Consider the following 27,652-nt stretch of genomic DNA (forward strand, 5'->3'; position numbering starts at 1 on the left):
GACGTTAGATCATTTCACTACACGACGCCGGCTCCGCGTCGGTTGGTAAGGTCGGGCCGGCCGTTTTTTGGTCGGCAAGAGAGGTCGGGCCACCGTTCTGCCAAACACTTTTTTTTTGCTTGGGTTAACATGACTAAGTGAGGACTAGTTGAGGATCATTAGGGGACAACCTCAGGACAACACAATGTCCTCAAAAATTAATCCTCGTCCTGAGGATGTAGTTGCGTTGTTTGGGATGGGACATCTATCAGTAATCGGTATATATAAGCTTGAACCATGATATCCTTTCGGAGGTGTATAATACTAGTTGCATGTTAGGCTGTACAGTGGAGCTGAAGTATCGCCCTCGTTGCTGGTTCTTGCAAATCGTTCTGATTATAATTAAATAGTATGCCGCCGCAACTGGCAGGCCTGCATATATGCTTGTGCAGAGATGTTTCACCGTTTCGAGAATGTTTCATTTATGTTTACATGTTTCATTAATGTTCGGACAAAAACGTTAGAAAACATTTGAACATAACAAAAATGTAACATTATCGTAATGTTTCGGTGCTACCTGGGACTTCAGCTGGGAGTCAACGGTTGATCAACAGTTTTTATAAAGGCTCCAATTGGAACCAATCAACCAATTTGACAGTTTCCCACATTCTTTTTTTCGCTCTTGCTGGGGTCTGCGCGTCGAAAATAGCGTTTTATTCGACATACGCAGTGATTCACGCGGTCTCATTTGGGTGTTGAATTCGCGCCTGCAGTTGTCCATTTAGAACTTTCGATTGCAATATGCTATTGGAGCGCTTCCAATTGGTTCCAAAACCACAATTAGGAATTTTCCAATGTTACCCAGCGTTTTTTTCTCGCCAACACCTTAATATACTGGTATGGGCGGTATAGCCATTAGCCCATTAACGCGGGTCTAGTTCACTGTAACGCGGGGAAGCCTCACATCCCGATGGAATGGATAGAAATAAGTTGAGTAGCCGACAAGGTAGCCGATGCGAACGGGACTGGAGAAGAAAGGACGGGCAGGGAGGCTAACGGTAAGGTAATGCAAGGGTAATACCCAATTAGAAATTTAACTAAATGCATAATCATGGCAAGTATTGTACTTACGCACATGTGCGTTTTGTGGGCTGTGTTTTCCACACATATGCATAAATAGAAAACAACTAATTTGCGCGAAAAGGTGGAATCTAGACTTAAGGATCAGCGAAAAGCAGCTCTGTGGCTATAGAGCACTCCTATATTTGCCCATTTTCACCGCTTGTTCAATTTTTCAGCTAAAATTTTTACCTGCGTATAAAAGCCATTTGGCGATGTTCGGTACGACCATCTGGTAACTTTGGTTTGCACATATGCGCATGTCTGCTGGCGTAAGGCTAAATGGAGGAAGACGATCCTCGTGTCACGTGACTTTTAATGACGTCATTCCAAAATGGCGTTTGTTTAGGTACATTTCTGGGTACTTTTTGTTGCAAAATCAGGTAAAAATGGCGTCGCAAAATTTTGAAACGTCCCTAGCCATAGTTTCTAGGTCGCTGGCGTCTCCACGGTTGCCACGGTGACCATCGTTGTCATCGCCAACGCCACGGTGGTTTGTTGACATGGCTGCGATGGCTGTTTACCGCGCGGTGCATTGACGTGTGGAGTAAGTGCTGCCGTGAAAGTCATCAAGGGTTGGTGCAATGGCGAGTAATATTGACCGCGCTAACGTCCGGACTTGTACCCCAGTGCCCTAGTGTTGTCTTTATTATGCAAGTTTGCAGTGCGACCTGTTCCAGCCGTGGTATGATATCGGAAGCCCCTAGAGACGTTTAGCAAGGCGGTGCTTGACTGAATTTAAGGTCACTTCAGTTCTCTTCGGCACCTTTCGGTATTGTATCTCGTGTTTGAACATTGCCTCCTCTAGAAGGAGGCAATGGTTTGAAGCATTGGATGAGTGTCGAAAATTGTTTCCTTGTGTTGCGCGTAACTGATTCTGACCTCTACGTACTGATAGGATGAGCTCGTATGCATAAAAATGGTGGGTACTGCGAGCCATTTGGCAGTTGCGGTACATATATGCTATGTTCCTGGAGTCCTGCATGTGTGCCCACCGGCGACAAGCTATGCTAAAAAAAAAAAATAAAATGCGGAAGGAAGGCGGAATGGACGTATACACGCTAGCCTTTGAAAGGACAACACATCTTCCGTCATAATGTTTGATATGCCTTCAGTGTCTACCCACCAACTAGCCAAGCTGTAATGGATTACTTCGCGTTGACACCCATGTTGCGCAAAGCACACGGTAGGCCACAGCTGCTTTGTACGACGCCGTAGCGTTGCCCACGGAGAGACTTAATTCACGCAACTCGACGCATCGTGCCACATGAACTGTACGCCGCTTTCTTCGCTGATAGGCGTTTAGCAAATGGCGTAGTATGGTCACACCACCGAACCTTTGAATATCTAGAAAGCTGCTTTTCTTTTATCTATTTGGTGAAGTGTTTATATTCATTAAGTAGAACGTGTGGTTCTTGGTGTATTTCTTGTAACGTTCAGCATTGGAATAAAGCCAGACAAGGCCGAAACTTGTTTTGCTTGCTCTGTCATTTCTGTAATGGTTTGTGATGAAGTGGGAGGCTTGACTTAGGCTTTCAGCATCTGCGTAGCCAGAGTGGCCCTTGGGTTTGTTTGGGAACGATGTTGGGTTATTGCAGGGTAAGTAAAACACAACACAGAGAGAAACGTAAACACTCCGGATGATCAGTTTCTTGCACTTTCTGTGTGTTACATTTTCTGAGCTTCAATTTCTAGACGCCGTGAATGCATTCCAAATTTCACAGCTGTTTTTTCTGCTGCAGCAGTTAGTAAAAACACAGACTGATAGGCAAGTTGGTATGACATAATAAGGCAAAAACAGCAGACCTGCATAAGGAAGATGCTGCGTGTTGTCTCATCTTCCTTCATCCTTGTGCAGGGTGCACTGTTTTAGCCTTATTAGTAAAAGTATGTTGTACAGGGACGTTGGATGCCATGCATGCCGTAATGCGCTGCATTAACATTTGTAGCTAGAAGGGTTTCTTTTTGATATTAGCATTGTATAAGTGAATATAATTTGTGCGCATACATGAATAGCATGCTGGCTTGGCCTTATGTAGGCCACTGCATCATTACGAAGTGTATGAGGTGTCACATTAATTGCGCGCCTGCTTTTACTGCACGTTGCCAGTTTTGAGGGGAAAATCTGTTTTGTGTGGAGTCAGCAGTGACTAGGCAAACGACCTTTAAATGCAAATAAGCTTGCTCCATAGATGGCAGCTCTGTGGGGCAATGGACACACACACAAAAAAAGAGTAGCCATGACCTTTCAATATAAAGTTAAGAAGCAGCATAAACCAAACATCAACACGCCATGCATGTGACATGCTTCTCTGCATACAGTGAAGAGCTTAAAAATGCATGAAATGTAAACATGGCTTGTCTGCTTATATTTGGTTGTTCCTTTTAGAGGGAAGCATTTTGACAAATTTTTCTCTGGTTTATGGCAAACGTCTAAAGGAGTGTGGGATTTCAGTAAGGAAACATTTACAGTTGGCCACATAAGTTTGAAGTATTCAAATTAGAAGGTCTGAAAAAGCTCTGTGCCTTTACTTTCTAGCTGCATTCTAATTTTCATTCTTCGCTTGCCATGCTGCTGAATGGGTGGGTCTGCTGGTTCCTGAATTACTGTTTTTGTATATGTGCACAGTCAGAACATATGTATATCACGAGTATGAGGCAACATATTTAAAAGCACAATGTGAAAAGAGCTTGTGGATACATTTTTGAAGGTTGGCAGCTCAGTTCGCTGATATGTTTAGGTGCTTTTTATATTGTCAAGGCCCAGTAGGTATTAAAGGAGTAGAGACAACAAAATTTTAGTTGTTTCTTTCGGTTAGAATGATGCGCAGTACTTTAGAAAGACTAGACAGCTGCATGGATTGCGACAAGAGGCAATATATTTATAATTGCATTTTTTCTCTCGCACTGCTTTAGCTTAAACAACCGAATGACGACTGTGATGTCAGGGATGTGTTCAGGTCATGTGAGGCATACAAAGACAGCAGTATTGTTGCAGCTTTGTTCACTGTTATTTGCATCAACTCGTACACAAACCTGTCTAAGAGTTGGAGTCACATAAAGTGAACAGGCAGCGATTATATCTCTTTTTGCATGCCTCATGTGACCTGAACATGTATCTGACTTCAGAGCAGTCATTCGGCTGTTAAAAACCGAAACAAGATGACACGAGAAAAAAAAATTAAATTGTAAATTATTTAGCTGACAAAGTTAAAATCCACATGGTGGCTTGTGTATAGCATTGCCTAGTGCATCAGCGTAAAGAGAAATGTGCATCCAAAAATTTGGTTTCTCTACTCCATTAAAGATGTAGCCCATGACATGTTTGTGGCAGACCTTTGAGTTCATCATTCTTTTATGAGTTGTGAAACTGGCTCACTAGAGTGTAGCATATCAGGAGTCAGAGTGTTACTGGAGTACTCTGACCTCATGGTGATTAAAATAGAAGAAAACTAGTTGAGTCCACAAAGAATGAGGTGCTCCTTTCAGAAGCAGAGCTGCTGTGAAGAATGTTCTATGAAAAGACAACCATCAGCTCTTTGCTACATTTCAGGTTATTATTTTCTTGAAGACCTAGTAATGGGTATTACAGAAATGATAAGAGGTATGTTACAGAAATAATTGGTACCTGCATATTAGCACGACAAGGGGTGACTAATAGAATTTTTGTAGGGGTCTATAGAATTTTGCCTCCATCGAAATGCGACCGCCACAGCCGGGATCGAACCCACGTCTTTCGGGTCAGCAGCCAAGCACCATAACCTCTGAGGCACCGCGGCGGCCAGTGATTTTCTATTACTGGCCCTCGGTACGGTGGGTTCACGGTTTTGCGGTAGAAATGTTATTGGTGTATGCCTGTTGTGCATATATTGGCTGAATATTTTTGTTCAAATTAGTGCAAAATTTGTGAGTTCTTTTTTCTCTTAGAATCCACAATTCATACTGTGGCAGCTGTTACACTTGTATGACACCTTGATAAAACTAGCCAAAAATTATCAGGTCGGCCTGTGGTGGAACCGCGACGGGGACTATGTGAAGTGGACTATGGACAATCACTTCACCAGCAGCCTATGCGAGTACCTCGCCGAAACTGGTCTCCACTCCTTCTTCTAACTTTCTGTAACCTACATTCCACTCCCCCTTTTCTCAACTTATGCCTCACGGCAGACTACTCGAATAAAAAAAAAAGTGTGTAGCAAACCAAGAAGGGCATGGGACAATTATAGTAATTTAGATGGAGTGGGGAAGTTGTCTATCGTTAATTTTTAGATTGCAGATATAGTAAAAGTAGACGATACCTAGGCAACATGTAAGACATAAAGCAGAGACCTGGACTTTTGGTTGCTTATAATGTGGTTAGCCGTTGCCCCGCCGCAATAGCTGAGTGGTTAGGGTGCCCGCTGCTGTTCCCAAGGACGGGTTCGATCCCAGTTGCGGCAGCTGCCTATCAGTGGAGGCGAAATGCTAGGCGCCTGTGTACTGAGTGACATCAGTGCTCGATAAAGAGCCCCATGTGGTCAAAATTAATCCGTAGCGCTGCACTATGGCGTTCCTCATAACCCATGTTGCCTTCAGACGTTAAACCCCATATTCTATACCATACCATAACTTTGACGTGTTCTGTGTGCTTTACCATTTAAGCTGCAGTAATTGCTGAGCACTTGTTGAGTTTTCATGAGTATTTTTATGTGCAAATGCACAATGTGTGACGGGGTGCATATCGACAATTACGTACGCATGGCACTCATGCTAAGACTGGCGTGCATGTGAATATTCGTGTCCATCGTGTAAATAAACGGAAGTTGCATAAATAGTGAACTAAATGTAGTGTCAAAATGTCTGTGAAGAAAAAATTCTCATGTTTGCATGTGCTGTTGAGTCATTTTGATTGTAATGGCAAGCGTGGTTACGTTCAAGATTGCAGCAATATCTCGGCACATTATGATTTTGAATGGTAAAATTTTGTCTGTCTTGCATCCGTTGCAGTTTCAAGTAAGGTGGACGCACACAGTTTCAGCATTGCTGCCAACATGATTTGTGTGAATGGCTTTATTGTACACTGTTGGGAGTAAGGCTTCTAGTCCATCCGAAGTGCTCTGATGAAAAATACCTTTTATAATGGTACTTGTGGTTTCATGTCATTAAAACTACACTCAAATAATAAATAATGTGAGTTTGAGCTGCATAAGTGAAAGTTATTTTTTTATTTTATTTTTTTATTTCAATACCCTAAAGGCCCAATGCGGGCATTACATAGGGGGGGATTCATCAAAGAAAACAACAGATATAAAACACAGAATACAAACGGCTGAAAACAGAAGTAAACAAGTTAAGAAGGCAGGTACAAGTTAATAAGAGGAACAAAAAAAAAAAAATTTGGTTCGGTTCAATCCGCTACAGTGATAGAAGACCGTTCTGCTTTGAAACAGCAAATTGACATGCATTCAATTAATAAGCTTGGGATGAGCAACAAGAGAGAAAGCGTACATATTGTTGACGATGCAATGTTGACCCTTAAGTGCCCCTGTTACGTTTTCAGTTTTGTTGCCTTAATTTTCTTATGGTCGCACTGAGCTACCCGATTTAGAAAACTGCCAAAAAATAGTCGCACGTCCTAGCTTTAGTCAAAACCAAGGAGAAGAAAACATGCATATTTATATTTTCGTTTTATTTTTATGAATCAATTTTGTTGGCGTTTCCTTTGAATGAGTGTGTTGATTTTCGTCAACTGCATAAATGACTTTCTTATTTATGTTGCAATTTTTAACGTTTAATGCTTTTTTTTTTCTAGTTTATTGCTGGTTTCGGCTATTTATATTTACTTTTCTTTGAGGGAACGCGCGATGATGATGCTAGCGCTCTTACAGCGCCCCCTACAGTCAGTTAGCAAATAAGAAAAAAAAAAAACAACATGGCGGTTGTTTACGTACGTTCGAATCGCGGTCGGCGGCTGTTGCGAGTGAAGTATTCGTCGGTGTCTCGTCTTTGTGGCGTGTGTAGTTCTTTAAATTTGCCCCTTTTTTGTTTGTGACCAGTAGACCGCCTATGGAATGCGTGTTTACCTCCCATGCGTCCCTAAAGGTGAGTGAGCAGGACGCAAGCCCGCGCCGTCCAGTACTGGCGTCCCTGATCTGGGTGTTTCCAGCTCATTCTGGAAAATATCTGTGCATATAACTCTTGTTATAATCATCACGATGCAGTGCGTGGGCTGTGATATGTCGCCACATTGACTTTCTCGTGATGCAAGGGTTGGAGAACATTGCAGCATGTCGTTTCCAGCCCGCCTTCGATCCTTCAAGACTGATCTGGACACCGAATAGTGACAGTACCAGTTGACGACTGTTGTGGGTGCGAGGTGGCGTAGATCTGCTAGATCACAGAGAGAAGCAATTGTCGGCAGAATAATCGCAAGACTAACCCACCTGTGGCTCGCAACCACCTCAGTGGACTGAAAAATGCTCGGGACAGAGCGAAGCAATAAAGCTGCACGGTGCGAACGCTATAGATACGTTGCTTACGTCTCATGTAGTACCTATCTGAATTAAATGTTCTGGAATGCACTGGCAGTGTGTACTTCTGCTCTTGGGGCCGAGTCGTCCTTCATGGCGCAGAAAGAGTGCTCTGAACGCATGTGCATACGCTGGGCGGCGCACCTTAAAAATAAAATTGTTTCCATGTTCACTGCATGTTTTCAAAGGCACATGAGTTCTAAGGTAATCCTCTGAGTTCTCGTTCTGCTGGTATAGTCATATTTGGTCTTTGCAATCAATGACTCTGTGCCCACATACTGTCAAAAAGCAAGATTTGTCAGATCTTTCTCAGCCAGAGATGATGTGCTGGCATGCATAAATTGATATATAGCATCGTAATAGTGTGACACTGAACACTTTATTAAGATTTAATAGCAAGTAATTTCGATGTTTATGTAAGCCAGTGTATTTGCCTTCATTGAAAAAGATATTCAAGAAAGTGTTTTGGTGTTCGTATGAGGCGGGACAGAACTTGTCTATACAAAGTATGTGATAGCCAAGTGCTCAGGGCCAAATGTCACCTATCACTGCCTCTCGCTGGGGCAGGTGGCTCTCTGGAATTCTTTACTTCAGCATACTGCAAAACTAAAATATGTGAAGAGCTGTGCTCAAATTTCGCTTTACCGACTGTAGTTATTGGCTGTTGATTTTTTTTTTTGCACGTGGTTTACTGCTGATACAATAACACACATGGCTCAGTCTGTGCATTGTACTGCGTGCTACTTACTGCATGCAATGCTTCAAAAGCAAGGGTTCGGGCAAGTTGTTTGTTCTAGTTAAGGTTGGTCGCCGAACAGAAAGGGACGACACGGGAACCAGACACACAGCACCGACTGTCGAGATTTCTGTCAGTGCTGTGTGTCCGGTTCTCATGTTCATGCTGTCTTTATTTCTTTGCAATGTGACCAACCTTAGCTTCAAAAGCAGTCTTCGCACTATGTATAGGGAGGGTGCACAGAGAGGGCCTGGTAATAAGCGTGTTCATTTTGTGCTCGTGTCTGTGTACAGCACCTGGTGCTTGCTAACTGCTCGCTATACTGCACATTTCAATTTAGGTGCCAAATATACTTCCTTGTGATGCAGTGTGTGCACACCAGGGAATGATCTCGCATTTTGCATGGTACAGCGAGTACTCTTTTCCTTAACATGTAACAAACTGTAGCTGTCTTTCAAAAATATCATTTTAGTGCATCAGCATCAGAACCCCCCATGTTGGAATAATCCGTCGGTCTGAAGCCTCAGGTGACAGAGTGGAGGGAGTGAAATCCACCTTCACGAAATTGCAGGGAAGAGGGAAGAAGAGAGGGCGGGAGGAGGCGGTTGGCAAGCGGTTGCAAATCTGAGTCGAAGGGTGGAGTGGATGTGTCACTGATGGATGGGATTTCATCGGGTGAGTGGAGTGGGGGTGTCACGTAGTGATTGATGGTACCCATTCGTACAGTCTGACCCTGTCAGCGGCTGCTCGGTCCGGCAGGAACATAATGCTAACTTTGGCTTATGGGGTTTAACGTCCCAAAGCGACTCGGGCTATGAGGGGCGCCACAGTGGAGGGATCCAGTAATTTCGACCAACAGTGGCCCTTAACGTGCTCCAACATCGCACAGCATGTGGGCCTGTTGTGTGTCACCATCGGAATACAACTGCCGCAGGCGGGGTCATACCAGCGTCTAATGGAATTTGTTTAATTTTGTCGTTACACTCACAGTAAGATTAGTCCTTCCCAAGTACAAGTTGTATTTAATGTCAGAGTCCAAGGAAGGGCAGCTTTCCAAAGCCACAGCTGGGCTTGTACAGCGTAATTAAGCAGCATTAACATCCTTTAGAATCAATTAACGTGTTTGTACTATGATTACACAATGGACACAGTATTTATCAAGGCAAACAATGGCAGCGTATATATGCCTGCAAATGTTTAAATCAAGAATAGTATCTGCTAGCTTATTAAAAATATATCATTTATAAAATGACCGTCCAACTTCTCAGAAGTACCAAATCTGTGGAGAAATACAAATTGAAGATTGCCAATATGCCTAGGAAAATACATTTTGACTGTCAAAAAAGGATTAGGAGCACTTTATTATTAACTACGCGAGGATTGTGGAAAGATGGGTCGGGTCACACCCAATAGTGCAAAACATGAACCCTTGGAAAAGATGCGAAGTTGTGGCGCCTATGCACTCATATGCTGTGCATAATGGGCTGCCTTGCATTACCATAACCTGTCCAGGTAGACTGCCACAAGTCAATAAAAATCTCCGATATATACAACCACAGTTTTCAGTTAGGTAGACATTTTATTTGTGACATTCTTAATCTAGCTGGCAGGCTATCACCAGCCCGAGGTGAATGTGACGTGCAGGATGAAACGGGTGCCATATGTGGATACTGGAGTAAATGTGATGTGATGAGCCTTGGGAGCATTCCTCTTCACATGGCGCCAGGCAGTCTTGCGGCCACATAATACAGCTGACAGTGCTTCATTCTGTAACCTGTAATACTGCAGTTACTTGCATCATGGATGCAGTTTCTTGTGGGAAAAAATTAGAATGGTAAGTTTGGTGCATTTATTACATGGTGTAAAACATGGTGTGGTCAGTTGAACTTTCCCCAGATTTTGATGATTGATGTAGGGAAAGCATTTATTATGCAAATGCATCCATTATTTAAGTAAATATGGTGTACAAAAACCTGGAATGGAAACAGAAATCAGCATCTGCAGGATTGAAACAAATTCCTAACAACTTTGGCGCAGCACCATACCCATGACTGCCAAGCCACATTTTAGCCCCTAGCCTTTCACTCTACACTGTCCTTAATCTGTTCATTCCCAATGGGCCAGACATGAGGCCGTATGGCACTCGGGTATCCGTATCTGCCTATATGGACATGCCACGTTGTCTACTACACAGCTTTTTAAACACTTGTAGCAACAGTGTCAGTTTTCTCAGAAGCATGAAACTTTGTTATGATTAGTTTTATGACACACCCAGCACATTAAAGGGGCTGCGAAACACAGCCTGGGGGAATACCGGCTATACTTCAGGTGGGTTCTTTATGTCACACAGATGCTGACTTAAAAAGAATTACAGGAATCGATGCACAGGAACGGGAGTTATTCAATGAAGAAATTTCAAAATACAAGCAAACAAAACGCTGCCCTCAACTCGATTTTGGCGGGGCTTCCCACTCCTATTTCGCTCTCCCAATGACGGCACCTGGCGCAACCAATCAAAACAGCCAGCCAGAGCACGTCGCGGAAGTTTGTAGTCCATGGTTGCCTGCTCTCTGTGAGACTGGCAGCGTTGTTTCCATGCCAGAGCGCCCCTGGTGGTGTATTTTTATTTTACTTGCTTTGCAGGGCTTTTATCTAAGACAAACAAATTGTTTTTGTTGATCTAATATAAAACGCAGACAGGTAACAAAATGTGTCTCTATTTATTCACACAATTTGCAGTATATTTACTGTTTGTCCGGTCATCAAGCTCGCGCCAGGTGATGTCATATCCGCTGCTAGAAACCCGCCACTGTGTGGCGACACCATCAGAGCCATGAAGTTGTTTTTGGGAGGACATTAAAATATTAAAAAACGGAATGTACGCGGTATTACCGATGCTAATAGCACCATTATAACTCACTGTATGCAATCAACAGGCAAAACAATTAACTAAGATTGTGTTTCTGGGCCCCTTTAACAGGCATTCTAGCCAAATTATAATTTCGTTGCAGTTGGGCTTTGAAGCATTTTTCATAAATGACATTAACTGGGCACTATATGTTTCATCTAAGCTGCCTTCTCAACAAATAGGGGCATGTTAGAATTTCTAGGCAACAAAGTTGGCACAGTGTTCCCATCACACAACAGAAGGCTCATTGCTTGGAAGGCTGGTGGAGAGACACTGTAAGAGCCAAGCAAGTTCATTTATGAAGTGCTTTATCATATCAGGGAAGGCTATTCACGGCTGTTTCTACCATGGCAATTTAAGTTCGTGTCACAAATTGCACCAGCAATGTTCTGAAAAATGAGTAATACTGTTTTTCTGTTGCAGCAGTATTCTCTTTGCAAAATAAGATGAATAGTAGTTTTGCGCTGCAGCTTTCAGTGTGCAAGATGACAGCTACGGCTTAGCCTTTTGTCAAGAATACTTTTTCAACTGTTCTAAAAGGCAAGGTGTGTTACTGGGCGAGTTGGTTGGGGTACATCTTGAGAAAAACAGCACTTGCAGACAAAGGAAACGAGAAGGACACACAACTGCGCTGTTTTTTTTTTGTGTGTCCTTCTTGTTCTGGTCCTTTGTCTGCAAGCGCTGTTTTTCTCAAGATGTCCTAAAAGGGCGGTGCACTGTGACAGCACGACGCAACAAAGAGGAATGCAGCATGGAGCGACACTTCATACTAATATTATTGAAGAGCGCATGCCTCTATGAGTGCATCACATGCAGATAAAATGAAATCAAGCAGGGATGACGAAGAAATAAAATTATAGTGAATGCAAGGCAGGTATGAACAAGAAAATGAGTGCACTAATTTCCCGAAGATGAAAAATGTTTGCCAATTGTCAGAAGTTCTCTGTTGAGCAGTGCCAGAGAGGGCGTACTTACACAAGCAGATTCTGAGTAGGGAATGAGGGGCCTGAAATATCTCAATTTCTTAATTGTCGGGTTTAACATTCGGGAGCGGCACATGGGCTATGAGGGACACCATAATGGAGGTCTCTGGATTAATTTACACCACCTGGGGCCCTTTAATGCACGCTGACTTTGCACAGCACATGGCCATCTTTGTATTTTGCCTCCACTGAAATGTGGCCGCCATGGCCGGATCAAACCCACAGCCTTCGTGTAAGCAGTCTAAGAACGCCAGAGCCAGTGAGGCGCCGTGGCGGGATGAGTTCTCCATTCCTAGGAGGAAAGTTTTGGGAAAAAGGAATGACTAGAAAAGAAATACCAGAGGCCTGTAGTGTACCGTCAATGGTGCTGCTTGATATGGGATATGATGGCGCACCTTTCTCATGACCATGTGGGCTTCAAGAAAATTAGCAAATGACACTCCTCTTCCCTGCTGTGTCTTGAGCTTGCTATGCTAAAGCACTTTGTCAGAATAGCCTGCCAACTAGCTCATAACATAATCCTAATCCCTCACCTGAAATCTGCCATCTTCAGCTGGCAGGGCCTACAAATGCCAGCACAGTCAAATGCTACTTTCTGGCTGCTCTGCATCTGACACAAGTGTAGCTCCATTATAGCAACAGCATGCATGTGCTTGTACATGTGCACATGCGTTGCATGGTCAACACGTACTTGTGTACATGTTGTGGCAAGCCTCGCACTGCTCACAATGAAGCTCACAGCCACTGCACGATTTGCTCGTTCTTTCCACTGTGTGCTTGAAGTTCACCAAACTTTGCGACTTTACATGCCACTGGCCATCTCCCACTCTCTCAGTACTGGACTTAGAAAGCTCAATCCCCACTTTATGCTTCCTAAATAGGGCAGATTTGCGGTGGTCTGCTCCTCCTTTGACACCTGTTGTAAAGTTTTTCGGATGTGAAATTGAAGAGTACTTTGATTAATGTATCCAATCACCCATTTACCTTGCCACCAAAGTGAGAGTACTTCAGTGCCTTGACTCCAAGTGATTATTTGTTGTTAATCCAATGTACTGCCGATAGCAGTAAGCCCACTGACATGCCCTCTTTGCGTATGTTTTCTCAAAATTTCTGACAAAGCCAAAGGCAATTAAGCTGATGCTCTTTGGAGTGGATACCAAGAAGTGCAGGGAGCAACTGTTGAGACTCAGTCTCATCTGTCCACTTCATCAGAGTGTGCAGCATGTCCCTTGTTGTACTCCTGCAGTCCTTGTTTGTGACTGTATTCAGGTGCGTGCTCCAGTTGTGTAGCACCTGCCAGCTGCAAAGCAGTCGACTCTTCAAGGGACCCATCACCAGCTCCCATGCACTGCCATAAACAGGGGCATCATCAGACATAAATGCCTGACATGGTATTGTGTTTTTTTCTTTGATGGCCTCGAAAAACCTCACCACAGTGCCCGTGTTCACCCTTTTTGAAATCAAGTAGGCACACGGGATACCAAAGGCATCTTGAGAAATTGTGAGCAGGGTTGTCAGTTGGAGTTAGTACTTATTTATGCCATGGGTGGAGTCAGTGCACAGTTTCGCTGCCCCCAATTCATAAAGGAGCTCTCGTTGTGGGAACGTCATTAATGCTAGCTCAAAGTCACCATCATGACTGTTGGGGTCACCCTTCTTCCTGTAATACAACAGTGGTGACTCATTTTTTGCCCTCATTTCTTCGACCCATAATTCAACACTCTTAAAATCGTCTGGATCTCTCTGCTCTGTTTTTCCAATCCTAAACTTATCTGCAATGTTACGGAGGTCCTTAGTGGTCACAAGTTGCATCCGTGGGCTTGATCCACTTGTAGCTGCTCGGATGTTGTGCACAATGGTTTTTTCTGGCACTCCTTCTGCTAACCAGCCTGAAAATGGTACAGAAAAAAACTGTTAACATCTCTGGTTCATCTGCCTACAGCCATGTAATAAAGTGACAAATACTTCTGGTCGGATTCCTTCGTCTTCCACTTTGTTCCTTTTCACAGGTGACACACAGTTCATCTTACTTTCATTTCACTTTTGTGGCACTGCAAAGCACACAACAAAATGGTTGTTTCAAAGCCAGATGGACTTTATTTTTATGAGCTTGAGTGTTTAAACTTGCATACTGCAATGCAAAACAGGGAAGTTATATACAGCGTGTTATAAATGCGGAATATAACAGCACTGAAAATGTGGACAAGAAAATAATAAGGACATGTGCTTCTCATCCTGTCCCATTTCATTCTGCATATTCAAAAAATGCACCGATTCGCCTGACAGCAACCTTTAAAGGAGTAGAGACACCAAATTTTTGAACGCGAACTTTGTTTCTTTGGACTTGTGCACAAGACAATAGTGTGCACGAGTCACAATGTAGAATTCACTTACGCCAGGTGAATAATTTCTAAGTGAATATTTTTCTCATGCTGTTTCAGTTTCAACACCTGAATGACTGCTGCTAAGTCAGAGACAATTGGAGGGCATGCCAGTCATACATAAACTGAAATATAAATGCTGCTTGTTCATTTTTTTTTTTGCGATTTCAACTCTTGTGCAGGCTTGTGTTTTATGTTAGTGGTTTTTGAGGAAAGGAAATGGTGCAGTAACTGCCTCAACCATGCCATGAAGGAAAGAAGGAGTGAAAGAAGAAAGAGAGAAAGGTGCTGTAGTGGAGGGCTCCGTAATAATTTCGACCGCCTGGGGATCTTTGGGCACTGACACTGCGCAGCACGTGGGCACCTCTTGCCTCCATCGAAACTCAGCTGCCGCAGCCGGGTTCTAACCCGGGTGCTCCAGCTTAGTAGCTGAACACTCAAACCACAGCCGTTCCTGCGAGCGTTACTGATGAAGTGCCAAAACAGCCAAATAATTCTAATTAATGAAAGTTCACTGCAGACGATCTGTCTTATGAGAAAAAACATGGCCCTTATACAACCATTAGACTGGTGGCGTTGCTTTGATCAGCAACAAAATGCCTACGCTTTTGACAGGCAGCCAAAAAAAGAGGCTAGCATCGAGTGCAACTGTCAGTCATTCAAGACACATTTCATAGAGCTCAAGCCGACTTCTTACGGATGAAGTTCAACGTCAGCCGATTGAGCGACAGACCTAGGATAGTCAATGAAACCAGCAGAAAAACAAAAGAACAGACATTGGAGTAGTTCAGTGCTAGACGACATTCCTAATTATGTTCAGTTCGAAAGACTGGACCCCTTCCACAAAGCATCTCTAAACTAAACGGCATGAAGTTCGTACAGACTGTGCTGTGCATGCAATGTGCCGTGGATCAATTGTTTTTCACCCTTCGATGCGACCAAGTAGGCTCAAGTGAATTGCACTACAGTCAGATACAACTCGAGAACGAAGTGGCAGATGGCCCTTAAAGAAGACCCCCTCAGTCAATGGCGTCAGCTGATTTTCATCAGTTAACCCAATTAAAGCCATAACTAATCCCCTTTCATCTGCCACCCTCCTGCAGTGCTACCCCCTAGGATTAACCATGACATCATGAGAATCGGTCGACGCCATTGGATGGCAGGCTTCCTTTGAGGGGCATTGGCCACTGGGTTCTTAAGCTGTGCCCTACTATAACTTCTTCAGCCCCCTCGTTTTGTGGGACATGCCTTCTCCCACTTTACAATAGGCATTTTCGTGTTGTCCCACCTCTTTCGTGCCATAGATGCATCGCAGAAGAATAAAAATCATTGAAATGATCACTCGAGTTAATGAGCAATATCTTCCCCCTAAAATACATTTCTATTGCACTTTCGTCTCCCATTTATGAAAGGTTGGTGGAGTGTAGCTTCTAAACGTTTTCACATTCCGGTACAGTCAACACAGCATGCACAAATGCTTTGTACAAGAGGAGTGGCTAACCTGCAAGCCCTCTGGCATCATCCTGGGACAGCCTTTGGTGGCAGGCCTCATTGAAGTGTCCGTAGTGTTTCTTTTGAAACACTACATATACCTTGCCCTCTTTCTCCATGACCTCTAGAGTAGCAAAGCAGTGTTTGCTGATTTTGCAGCTTCCTTGCCCCTTTTCCTGCCTTTGGCGCTGTTCTATAGGAAGCTCTTCGTATGAGCCGGAATGGTGGCAGTGCAGGTAGCGTTTAAAAACCCTTGGTGCACATTCCTTCTTTCCTGTAGAAGCTATAAAACGGCAGCAAGTTTTGCTTTCTTCTCCGTCTTTCCAGGCGCGAAATCCTGAAACAGAAAGATTGTAAACATAACTAAGCACTCCACATAGTATTAGTTAATTATTAGTGTGAAAGCACAATTCCGAACGGTAAACCCCGAGCAAGATCCTGCGATGTGTATGTGGGTTTGTGCCAAGAGCATAGCAACGGCGACATAGCAACCACAGCCTCACAGCAGCATTGCAACATAGTTATGACACGATGCCAACATATGATGTTAAGTCCATGACCTCTCATGACTAAAAAGAAATTTTTAAAAATTGAGGCGTGAACAAAGGTGGGCTCCATTTTGATAAAAACGTGTACACAATGATAGCACATGAATAACGGCATAAGGCATCCTTAGAAAGCCAACAGTAAAGTAACAAGACAAGGCAATGTTCATGAAATTCTGCTTTTGCACGTTTATAAAATTTCGGCAAAACTTCTCTGTCAATTTTTTGTGTATCACACTACTTTCATTTTTTGAAAAGCAAGGCCAAATTAAAGTTTGTACTTTTTACATACACTAATGAAAAATGCATGTGCTATGGAGTGGGCACATATGCAGTACTCTCGCACTACTACTGGCGCTCTGCCTCTGCCAAGTGCGCATGACAATCACAGATTTAGCTTCAAATTTTTAGCCTTTTGCCTGCAGTGCAAAACTGCATTTCCCAGCTTTTTTATTGTTAAAAATTTATCAGTCATTCGCTTACTGTTTTTTCCTGCTATAGCGCATGGGGAACAATTTTTGGAGAAAATTATTAAGTTCAGGTTAAGTTATTACACGGACTGTTACATGGAAGTATTTCAATTTTACTACACCCTGCAAAAACTCATTCCTGCACAGCAACCTTTTACATGGCCCTGTCCTTTGACCACAAATTCAGGTCAGCGCTGTTGACTTCTAAAGGCAGAACAATGCTGGGCATTCTTCCTACACACTTCTGCATGTTGCGATTGCCATGGCTTCAGCGCTGCTAAGCCAGTGCATGCCGCGACAATGTTGTGTGTCCTGTCGAGACATTGCAGATGCCTGCAACAAAGCATAAGCAAGGCCTGTAGCAGCGAGTCTGCTGCAAGGACCAGTTTTCCTGCAGTGGCCACTTTAAATATGAAAGAGAGTGCACTGCTTGTCACTTTGCTTATGGAGGAGCTAGGACACCAAAAAAAAATTCTGCAGACACACATAAGACTGCTTACCAGCGAGAATGCCAAAGCATTAAAGTGCACAGTCATGCTATGTTGCAGAATGACGAGTCATGAGTGCAAGGCATGACTACGCAACTTTGTACAAACTCTGCACACCTTATGTTACTAGTAAAGTGCTGAGTCATGCTACACTTCAGAATGATTAGGAGTCAAAGCTATGACTACCTAAACTTTGTACAAACTATACACCTTACATTACAAATAAGTGCAAAATGACTATGACAAGTCATGGCTTTCAAAGGTTATAGTACGTTACGTTTCACATTTCACTCGAATGCCCGCAAAGGCTACCTCTGCAGATCTGTCGCACTAGACCAAGCCCATTGAAATCTTCATGGTTCATTTAAAAAACGTGCATGTCATCGCCAAGTTTTTGTGCACAAAACCACGTGCAAGTTTCCCCAGGTGAGTGTAAGCCCGTAAATAAAAAAAAAAGAACGCGCTCTGTGTTTACAAACTTAAAATGCGCGCACTCGAAAAGTCAATAAACTGCAACTTTTCAATCGGTAATCTAAGCGCGCGACTGCATCCCGCTTTGGCCCTTTATTGCTTTAATCACAGCGTGCGTGCATGCAGACTTCGTTTCTTACCTTTATTAGAGTCGAAGACTAGATTCTCCACCTCTTCCTCGAAGTCGTGGTGCCGTCGCAGGTCACGAAGGGCGACAAAATGCTTCAGACGTAAGTCGCACAAGAACGGCCGTGCCTTACTACATGCTGTTGTGACTGGGAGAAGGATGCATGGGCCTGCCTACTGGCTGGAGCCGAGCCACCACCGCTGCCGCGTGCAGATAGAGAGATCAGAGGAAAGAGAAAAAGAAAAGACGCGTCGCAGCAACAACCGCGTCCTTCCCCATGAATATCCTTGATGGGTGTTTTTAAATTACTAGTATTGAAGAACGCCTTGTCGCAAACCGCTGAAGCAACGCCATCGCACGTGTCCGTCTCCATGCTCAAGGCAAAAAAATAAAAAAAACAAGCGAGCAAGAAATGCACCTTGGGATACCTTGGGATATTGAGCAAGGATTTTCAAGAAGAGTTGAGATTTTCCCTGTCGGTTGAAGCGCAGTGTTCCCCAAAAGTCCCCACAGAGTGACGTAGAGTAGAGCAGTGACGTCTATTCTCGGTTGGCCAATCGCAACGAGGATCACCTTCCTCTGAATACGCCCTCCGTGTCTGCTGTGTCTGCCAACATGGCAGACGATGTCGATCGAAAACATAAAGTTGCAGCCGGTTTAAAAAAGGTAAGGTGTCGTGTTTGCACTCGAAAAGGTTTTATAGTACGTTTGTAGTGTGAAGTTTAAGTAACCTTTCCCCTCTGTATAATGTCGTGCTGTAAACGCCATGAATTGCCTCTTCTAACGGCTGTCATGATAACGTTTTCCGACATCTGGCTTGTAAATGATCATGTTTGCGAGTTTATTGTCGAAACAATCCTTTCCCCTGTGTTACATATCTACTGTTAGAACTTTTGCAAGAGCTGTTTATGCGCTGGATATTTGCTGATACGGCCTGAAACGTCATGGAAATGCATGAGCTCCTTCGTATTATACGTGTCAAACATTTCATAGTTAAGGCAAACCATAGGTGGAGAGCAGTGTCCCTGTGAAAGCGTTTTGACTAATGTCATGTACGCCTCACAGTTGAAGCAGTTTCAACAACGTTCTGTGAAAAGGACTACGAAACGGAGATCTTCTGACACGCTGTCTCCTCAGACTGTACAGGTATGTCGCATGTAAAATTTCATCGTTGTAGCGCATTTGTGCAGGTGTTTTACTGCTTCGTGTTTAAGCTTTGCGTCACTTGTTTTCGTGTAGGAAGACCAGACAAGCGCTCAGCCTCTCGACGAGCAAAGGTTGGTCGGCCTTTTCTGATGCCGTGAATCTGTTGTACTGTGCGTGTTTGTGGGCGTTGTGGGCAGTGATCATTTCGTTCAGATTCGTGGAAAAGAAACCTTGCATTTAGTTATGACTGCCTAAGCATGTTTTGCAGTTTCAGTCACTTATTACTGTTGCAGTAGTGAAACGCGCGCATGTGATTAGAGGCGGAGTAGTGTTGAGTTACTCGTTCTGGAATTGATCTGGTGTAAAAACATTAAAGGCGACGCAACATTGATAGTGAAGAACCGTGGTGTTCTTCTTATTAGCGTTTTGGTGCGCACCTGTAAGTCCGCTGTGTCATATTAGCATTGTTATTATTAGGTTGTCAAAAGGCCAGTTTACTGCATCGTACTTTTTTTTTTTTTTGCTGGATCACTGTTCATATCTGTGGAAAATATCACCTTACTCGTGAGCTGTTTTGCACTCAGATTAGTTGGTCGAACAGTGGGAAAGCTACTAACAGTGGTGTTGTTTTTTTCATAGTTTTACCTTGTGTGATCAGTACCATACATTATGATAAATTTGCAAACACATTTTTTGTTCAAATGCAATGAAAACATTGGTGGAATGATAAATTTAATATATTGTAATAGCATTTGGGTAACTAGAGTGCACTTCAACATTAGCGTGCTCAGCATGGCAAAATTTTGAAGATTGTGGGTGTGACATTCATTTTTCCTCCTTTTTAAATGCCTCTTACTTCACACACTCTTTTAGGATGTAAAACGGCTGCGGCATTCAGAATGGGCCTGGTAGTCATGCTGAAACTGCCTAAGTAGCTGTTTGCTACACTTATTTTCCGTGTAGGTTTTCATGTCCTACTGTATGCCCTTGAGGTAAATGGGGCATGCTGTGCTCATGGAAACCACACCGGAGTGTTGTGAGCTGCCTTTTCAACCGTATTTGTTGTGAATTTTGGTGTGAGAAACGTGACTTTCTCTCATGTCAGATGGTTGGGGGTCATGTGCCAAACTTTTTTTTTGCCATTTGCATTGATTCTATTGATAGCGAAGTTGCTGGGAGCTGTTATAGGTTGCATTTGTGTGTGCTCATGTACCTCACCCAAAGTGGCTAGGGCACATGAGCTCAGGCGAGTGCAACTTCCAGGCAGCATAGTTTTGGTTTTCAATTTTCATGTGAAGTGTTACTTGATAAATGCTGCAATGTTTCTGTCTTGTGAGATAATCTTGAGAGGATTATAGTTGAACCATGTCTTAGATGTAGGCCTAATGATCTTGAATTGTTTATAATTGAAGTGTGTTTTAAAGACGGGCTTTGCGTTTAATAAGGGTCATAAAATTTTTGTGTGACCTCCAACATGTGCCTTCAGTGCTCTACCTTAGTCATGAATCAGACTGTGTGAAATTTTTGGTGTAATGTACACTGTATCTGTAATTACGAAAAAGATAATTTATTTTGCAGTCTCTTGGGGTGGCCTCTTTATGGCTACAAAAATAAATATGTTGAACGTGTGTTTGGAAACTGGGATTGTGCAGTGAAAGAAAGCTTATAACTGTACAGATCTTGTACTTTTAATTATGGTTTGAAAGCCCCTGTCTTTCTTCACCAAGAAATGAGCACTTTGCTGTGAAACTGGCTGATGCAGTATGTATATCTGCAGTGAGACTTGTCCAAGACTGCTGAGAGCAACATGGTTACATGAGGCATGTCTTGGTCATGAGTTTGGCCTCTACCAGAAACATGCTGTCTTTCCCTTTATTTTCATGGGCTGTTAACGGAAAGCAAAAGAGAACCTTAATTTCTCTCTTTACTCAGCTTAGTATAGTTTACTTGGGGCTTATTTGATGTCATTGGCTGTTGGCTTCCTTTGTTGTGACACAGTTTTGTGGTTAACAAGAATGTCAAAGGAAAGGCCACTGTATTTCAGTATTTTGGTTATTGAAGGTGGCTGAGGAAAACCATGTGGTTGCAGTACTGAGTTGCTTTGCTTGCTTATGCCTAGCATCTCATAGCTACCAAATGCATTATTTGATTGCAGAGAGAGAGGGTTTTACTTAGCTACAGTCTCAGTTGGGTAGCAATTGGACAGGTTTGCAGGCTCCAGTTAGTGGCTTTCTCTGACTGGAGCATTAGGAAATTGCAAGAGCTTTCATCACGTCTCAAATGTGTAAATAATGAAAAAAAATAGTCATTTTCAAGTTCTAGTGTGAGTTTTCTAGTGTTCTTGTGTGACTATGGTGGTGAAATCAAGTCTCTTGTGCAACATTTTCTGTTTTTACAGTGGCAAGGAAAACCTGAAAAAATATTAAATTGGTCCCATTTTCTTATGGATTACGTTAGGAGCACGAGACAAGGCAATAAAGTATGATGCTCATGTTGGTGACACATTTGTGAGCAAGGAGCATGGAAACAACTGAGTGAAGTGTAACGACGGAAGCCAACAGTCATCAAAACCGCGGAGCATAGGGGATCTTTTTTCTTTTTTTAAAGAAAGATCCCCTATGCTCCTTGGGTTCAGTGACTGTTGGCTTCAGTCACGTATGTTATAATGAGCCCCTTTTTTTCCCTTCCCTTATCTCCAGAGTGAATTGTAAGTTTGAGCCATTTGATTCTGGTAATCCACATATTCAATAATGTTGTTGAAACTTGAGGGGCTGCAGGCAGTAGAGACGATGGACATATCTGTAACTGAGCTCTTGACAGTCAATAAAAGGAAGCATACTAGTTAAAAGGTTAAGAAAAGTACCTAATACCTCCAAATGCTGGATATTGCCGCCTTCCTTAAGGCGTGAGAGAAGCCAACAGCCACAGAAACCAAGGGACTCAAGGGATTTTATTTTAAATTTATTTATTTATTTTGTGCTGTTGTTCGATTTAGAATATTACTGAATATGTTATCGCTTAAAGCAAATTGATTAGAAAAGCAGAAGAAAAAACAACCACATGCCGCCTGTGGGATCCGAACCCACGACCTCCGAATTACGCGTCCGGTGCTCTACCGCTGAGCTACGGCGACGGCCGTCAATTCTTCTGCTTTGGGGGTATTTATGTTTACAAATAACCTAACCTTTAGAGTGTTCACTAGCGCCACCCATGCTCTTAAGCGGCGGACGTAGCACGTCCTGAGTTACCGCTGATGTGACGTAGAACGTCATCGAGTGGCGAGGGTGGAAGCTGTGTGAGAACCCTCTTATGCTTCCTATGGCATCAAGGCTGCCAGAACCAAGGCCCTCGCTAAGCAATTAAGCAAACAAGAGAGGGGGGATGAGGGGCTGTTATTTGAAGCTGCTTTGTGCAAGAGTGTTTCTAATAAATTCTGCCTCCGATATTTTCTTTGCTCTGATTTTTCAGCCGATAATTTATGATTGAGCTTGAAAAATTTATTATGCTAATAGTAGTGCTCAACTATATGCCTGGGCATTTGGATTTTCTCATTTTTGGAGTGATGATTCAACACAGCCGCAGCATAAACAAAATTTCATGCGGGTCAAAAGGCTTGTGTCACTCGTTGATGAGTTTTCTCCCTGTGCAAACTGTTCATAGGGAAAATGAAGTCGCAACGAGCTGCACTAATAAATAGTAGGTAGTGCTCGAAATTAGTTTTGCCGAGAGCCTAGTTGCAGTAGCTGGTGCCAGCATGTTGAGATGCTAAGGCTTGGCAGCCTGCCACACTAAAGTACTAATGCGTGACATTTTATGCATGAAATGAAAAAAAAAAAAAGCAAAACCACTGATGAAAATGAAGGAAAAAAATATTGGTCATTAAAGGTGCAGTGAAGAGGAATCTGAACTCGTCTTTTTGCCGCGGGAACTCAATCTGCATGTTCCGAGCATTCTTAGGAACTTCGATTTATTGCCCTGTGTGGCCGATTTCCCTAATTAAATCGAATTAACATCCCGCTCCCCCCCCCTTTTTTTTTAATTCTCCCCGTACGGTGGGCGGAGTCGACCAACGCGTGGAGTGCCTTTCACCCAGTCCCGTGGCGGCTTGCCGCTCTGCCATCGGCGGAGTAATACGTAGTAATCCGTGGTAGCAAATAGTTTGCGCATATTTTTATTTCTGCGGACCTATTTTGCGGCTATATTATCTGCGAATGAAACTATTTATTCGCAGAAACCTAAAAAACTAAATAAAGCGAAAGCAAAGCCTCCACGGAGCTGGCTGAAAGGCACTCCGCGCGTTGGTCGACTCCGCCCACCGTACGGGGAGAATTCGAAAAATAAAGGCGGGAGCCGGACGTTAATTCGATTTAATTGGGGAAATCGCCCTCACAGGGCAATAAGTCGAAGTTTCTAAGAATGCTCGGAACGTGTACATTGAGTTCCCGCGGCAAAAAGACGAGTTCAGACTCCTCTTCACTGCACCGTTAATGGTCTTGCTTTTCAAGGTACTGGTGGGAACAGGGTTATCGTGGGCAGCAGTGGCTGGCAGTAAGCCTTGACAGGCTAGGTGTCACTCCCATGGAGTTTGAGTTAAGGGAAGTTGCCAAAGCTAAATATTGTGCCTTAAATTTCACCACTTTCGCTGCACATTTAGTAAATATTCATTTGAGATTGTATTGCTTATAAAGCTCTCGACCAATCCCAAGGCATTTTCATGGTTTGCAGAAAAGTGCTCCAGGGTTCATTTTAAAAATATTGCTAGTTTTCAGTTATAATTGCATTAATGTTCCCAGAAATTATCTTTCTTAGCTTTTATTTGAGTTTAGAACTTTGAGTTTGTGGCTTTGAGTTTGTGGCTGAGACAGTTAAAGTTTTTTGAAGGAATGGAAGCATTTGCTTCTATTTATGGCCATATTTTAGCAAATTTATTCTACTTGACGAGCATGAAGGGAACTGAGGAGATTTTGAGAAGAGATTTTTTTCTTGTGGTGTATTGACAGCTGTGGCTGAAGCTTTTTTTTTTTTTTAGTGAATGTAGCGAGAATCGCAACACCACAGCAGTACAGTTATTTGTGCAGTGAAACTTGCAACGGGAATAAAATATTTATAGTATTTGAACTTCTTAAATTCCTTTTGTGCTGATTGAAACCCAAAATTTCTCCATTATTTGTGTTGTAGTCGGATTTTTTGGTATACTATAGCTGATAACTATTGAGGTTGCCTGTGTGTCATCACTTAGGTAACAAAACCATTTACAGCCCTTGTGGTTCTGTCTTGAAAAGATTGAAATGTATGCATTGATATCTTATTGTGCTTTCAGAATTCATAGATGTAAGTTTTCCATGGGTGCTCTCTCGTGGTGTCTGTCATAGCCTGAGCATTGCATTTGGATGTAGTTTTAGTTGCACTGGAAATACCAACAAGGGCAAAAGCTGTCAAGCATATTACCAGCTTATTGGTAAAAAGGTTGGCTTGTTTATTTTCGTAATGCAATTTTTTATGTGGAAAGAATGCTCAGGGGAACTGTTACTTAGTATACTTTTATGAGGAGCAGTTTATTGTGGGGAACACAACAGCAATGTCTTCTGGTGGATTGCCTAGTGTATGACAGGTACAGTATGGTGGTGGGTAAAATGCACTGTCATGAGCAAGATTCAGGATGAAATGTTGGTGCCAGTTTTCACACTTTTTATAAAAAGCAGTAATACAGAGATCAGTGTTTTTTTTGTATTTTATTTTTTGCTATGTTCTTTGAAGTCAGTGCTTTTGTTCAAAAGCTAGTTGTTTTTGCTGATTCTCAGATGCTTTACTTGTAGCAGTTCTTCAATGTCCCAGCCTTCAAAGCCCAAGGAAGCTTTGTCAGTGACGTCTCACTCATGTCAAGATCTTTCGCAGTTGACAGACGATATCCAGCCAAGTCAAAGGTATGTGCTTATTTTTGTTTTCCTGTGAAAATAATTTCCATACCCTTGCATGGAATCACTTGCATGGCGAGAATTACTGTGATGATATGCTCAGTATGTGTAATCACAGCAGTAATGCTGTTTTACTGAGATGTGTAGAATATCTGTTGTGTGAAAATAATTGGTGCGAAAACTGAAATGCTGCCAAGAGCCTGTGTTAATTATTACAAAACAACTTGTCTTGGCCAGAACAACTTGTTCTCTAAAGCTTCAAGTTAGTTGTCTCATTTCTGCTGCAACATGCGTGCTGAAATTCTGTACTAAGGATCATTAGCTGCCGCACAATAAATGTTTAAGTTCATAGATGGAGAAAGTATATATCGGATGTTCTATTGCAGAGGGGGCAATATAAATATGTTTCAGATGAACTCGAGACTTTTCTATGCTCTTTTTGCACACTGAAGATGAATTTTACAGATGGTGTTTGATGTCACATTTGGGTGCTGTGCTGCCGTCTTTTATTTAAAAAAAAAAGAAAATAGGTCCCAAGTACGAACAGCTATTGTATATGGACAAAGTGTAGGCTTTTTTGTTTTTTGTGTGTGTGTTCATGGGTCATGATGGGCCAACAACCATTGTCACATCCTGTGGACACCATGGACTGACATTTCCTTCTCTCTTTTTCCTTCACTCCTTTTATTTCCCTTGTAAGTGTAGTAGCCAATAAGGCATTATTCCTGGTCAACCTAATAAACCGGCGCAGTGCATAGGTTGGGCATCAGTTGTCTTTGCAAAACATGTGTGCGCTGAAATAGCTGGTAAAATTTAAAATCAAAACCTGCTTGCACTTCCTCTCAACATGTTTTATCTTTCAGTGCACAGGTGACAACAAAGACGCATGACGTGATGCGTAAGGCCCAGTGAATTTCATTGATCAATTATCCTGATTGATGGGTGGTGTTTGGTTAACTGAACTCTGCGGCTGCACTCATTTCTTGCATCATCCATTTTCAGGTGTGAAGAAGCAAGTATGTTAGCTTCATTCCATCTCGTAGCTTGCCAGCTGGAGTGGAATCATGAGTGTGAGGCAATGATGCAAGGTGGTAGGCTTGTGAATGCATGAGAACAGTATACATGTGGTAGCTGACGCCTTGTCCTTGTAATTATAGAGCTGCGCGTAACAAGACAGGACAAAAGGAGGAACACAGACCGACGTGAGCGCTAACTGTCGACTGTTTATTTCTTGCCGTTGCCACATATAAATACATGAACCACAGCATGAGATAAGAAAGAGCGATTAAGTCGGCTGATAAAAGCAGTACAACTCAGCCTTTCACTGGCTGCCATCGATTTAGCAAAGTGAGCTCTTTTTCTGATAGTGCCAGTGATGCCACGCTCACGCACTTGTTGCCTGCACGTGAAATATTCAGAGCCTCAATAATCTCTCTTAACATGCTTATCATTGTGGCGGTTGATAATTTGGCTCCTACCAAACAGGGGCATGCACATCTTTGGATGGCCTCATTCCTTAGAATGGATCTTGCAGGGGCAACAGTGCTGGCTTAGGTGGCCTAATTTACTTTCATTAACATTGTAGTCAGGTTCTTTTAACCTGCTATTTATCTCCCTCTCTGTCCAATATACTCATGGCCACAAGACAGTGGTACACAGTTGACAGATCGTTTCTGATGGTTAATTACACATCTTTTTTTCTCTTGGTTACCGCATGGATTTGTCTTTTTGCAAAGCATATAGAGTTTTATGGGCACTGAAAACACAACTTGAACGCCCGCTCGTTTTCTTATTTTCTTTAGGTTGTGGGAGGTCTGATGAATGTAAGGGATGACAGCTACTTTCTTGCTATCCTGTTGTTCAATGGTACCTTCCTGCTTGTCAAACCGCCGTGCTTTTTTCACTTTTTGGAGCGGGCCTTCAGGCACAGAAACCATTACTGGTCCAGGATACCCAGAATCAGACAGTCGTCGTCTAATCTGTAATGCCAAGCACTCTTGCATCATTTGCTCGGATTTTTTAATGCATTTGTCAGGCAATACTTGATAATGCCTCTCTTTACCAGTTTCGAATGCGCTGATACCGCTGGTAGTAGGCCTTTTTTTGCACGAGGTTCGTAACCCCAACAAAAGCGTTTTGGTATGAAATTTAAGTCTCACATCTAAAAACTTGATAGAGTTCTTGTCAGAAGCTCATGCATCAGAAATATGTGCAGGCAAAAAATGTGTGAGCATGGCTTCACTGGCACTATCAGCAAAAGAGCTCGCTTTTCTAAATCGATGGCAACCAGCGAAAGGCTGAGTTGTACTGCTTTTATCAGTTGACTTGATCTCTCTTTCTTATTTCATGCTGTGGTTCATGTATTTATATGGGGCAATGGCAAG

General features: G+C 42.8%; 2 protein-coding genes across 9 annotated transcripts in view; one reads left to right on the forward strand and one right to left on the reverse strand.

Annotated features, from left to right (window-relative positions):
• Positions 1-1,017: 1,017 nt before the first annotated feature.
• The window catches only part of LOC149352303 (golgin subfamily A member 2-like), an 80,262-nt gene continuing 53,627 nt past the window's right edge, over positions 1,018-27,652 (forward strand). Inside the window, exons 1-5 of one of the 5 annotated variants that reach the window (XM_089581474.1) lie at positions 1,084-1,359; positions 18,803-18,873; positions 19,273-19,353; positions 19,447-19,484; positions 25,173-25,277. In XM_089581474.1, the coding sequence (XP_089437600.1) occupies positions 1,353-1,359; positions 18,803-18,873; positions 19,273-19,353; positions 19,447-19,484; positions 25,173-25,277 (302 nt within the window). In that variant the 5' untranslated portion in view covers positions 1,084-1,352. Of the gene's footprint in view, positions 1,038-1,083; positions 1,360-18,802; positions 18,874-19,272; positions 19,354-19,446; positions 19,485-25,169; positions 25,278-27,652 lie in introns of those variants that run through there. The other 4 variants (XM_089581473.1, XM_089581476.1, XM_089581475.1 and 1 more) reach the window with 4 other exon arrangements.
• On the reverse strand, positions 9,903-18,785 carry LOC149352304 (uncharacterized). Of its 4 annotated transcripts, none has more exons than XR_016290748.1 (4): positions 18,221-18,785; positions 16,117-16,443; positions 14,200-14,285; positions 9,903-14,123 (listed from the first exon to the last, which is right to left on the reverse strand). XR_016290748.1 is itself a non-coding variant. In XM_089581480.1 (3 exons), exons 2-3 carry the CDS (start codon positions 16,223-16,225, stop codon positions 13,759-13,761), a joined length of 474 nt encoding a protein of 157 aa, XP_089437606.1. In that variant the 5' UTR covers positions 16,226-16,443; positions 18,221-18,773; the 3' UTR covers positions 10,179-13,758. The 4 variants fall into 4 exon arrangements, 1 of the variants encoding a protein (XP_089437606.1); XR_016290746.1 differs by lacking the exon at positions 14,200-14,285 and having other exon boundaries at positions 9,903-10,117; positions 10,200-14,123; positions 18,221-18,773; XR_016290747.1 differs by having other exon boundaries at positions 9,903-14,285; positions 18,221-18,782.

The sequence above is a fragment of the Amblyomma mixtum genome, chromosome 3 (genome assembly GCF_055824585.1).
Source record: "Amblyomma mixtum isolate Tamu chromosome 3, ASM5582458v1, whole genome shotgun sequence".
Classification (NCBI taxonomy): domain Eukaryota; kingdom Metazoa; phylum Arthropoda; class Arachnida; order Ixodida; family Ixodidae; genus Amblyomma; species Amblyomma mixtum.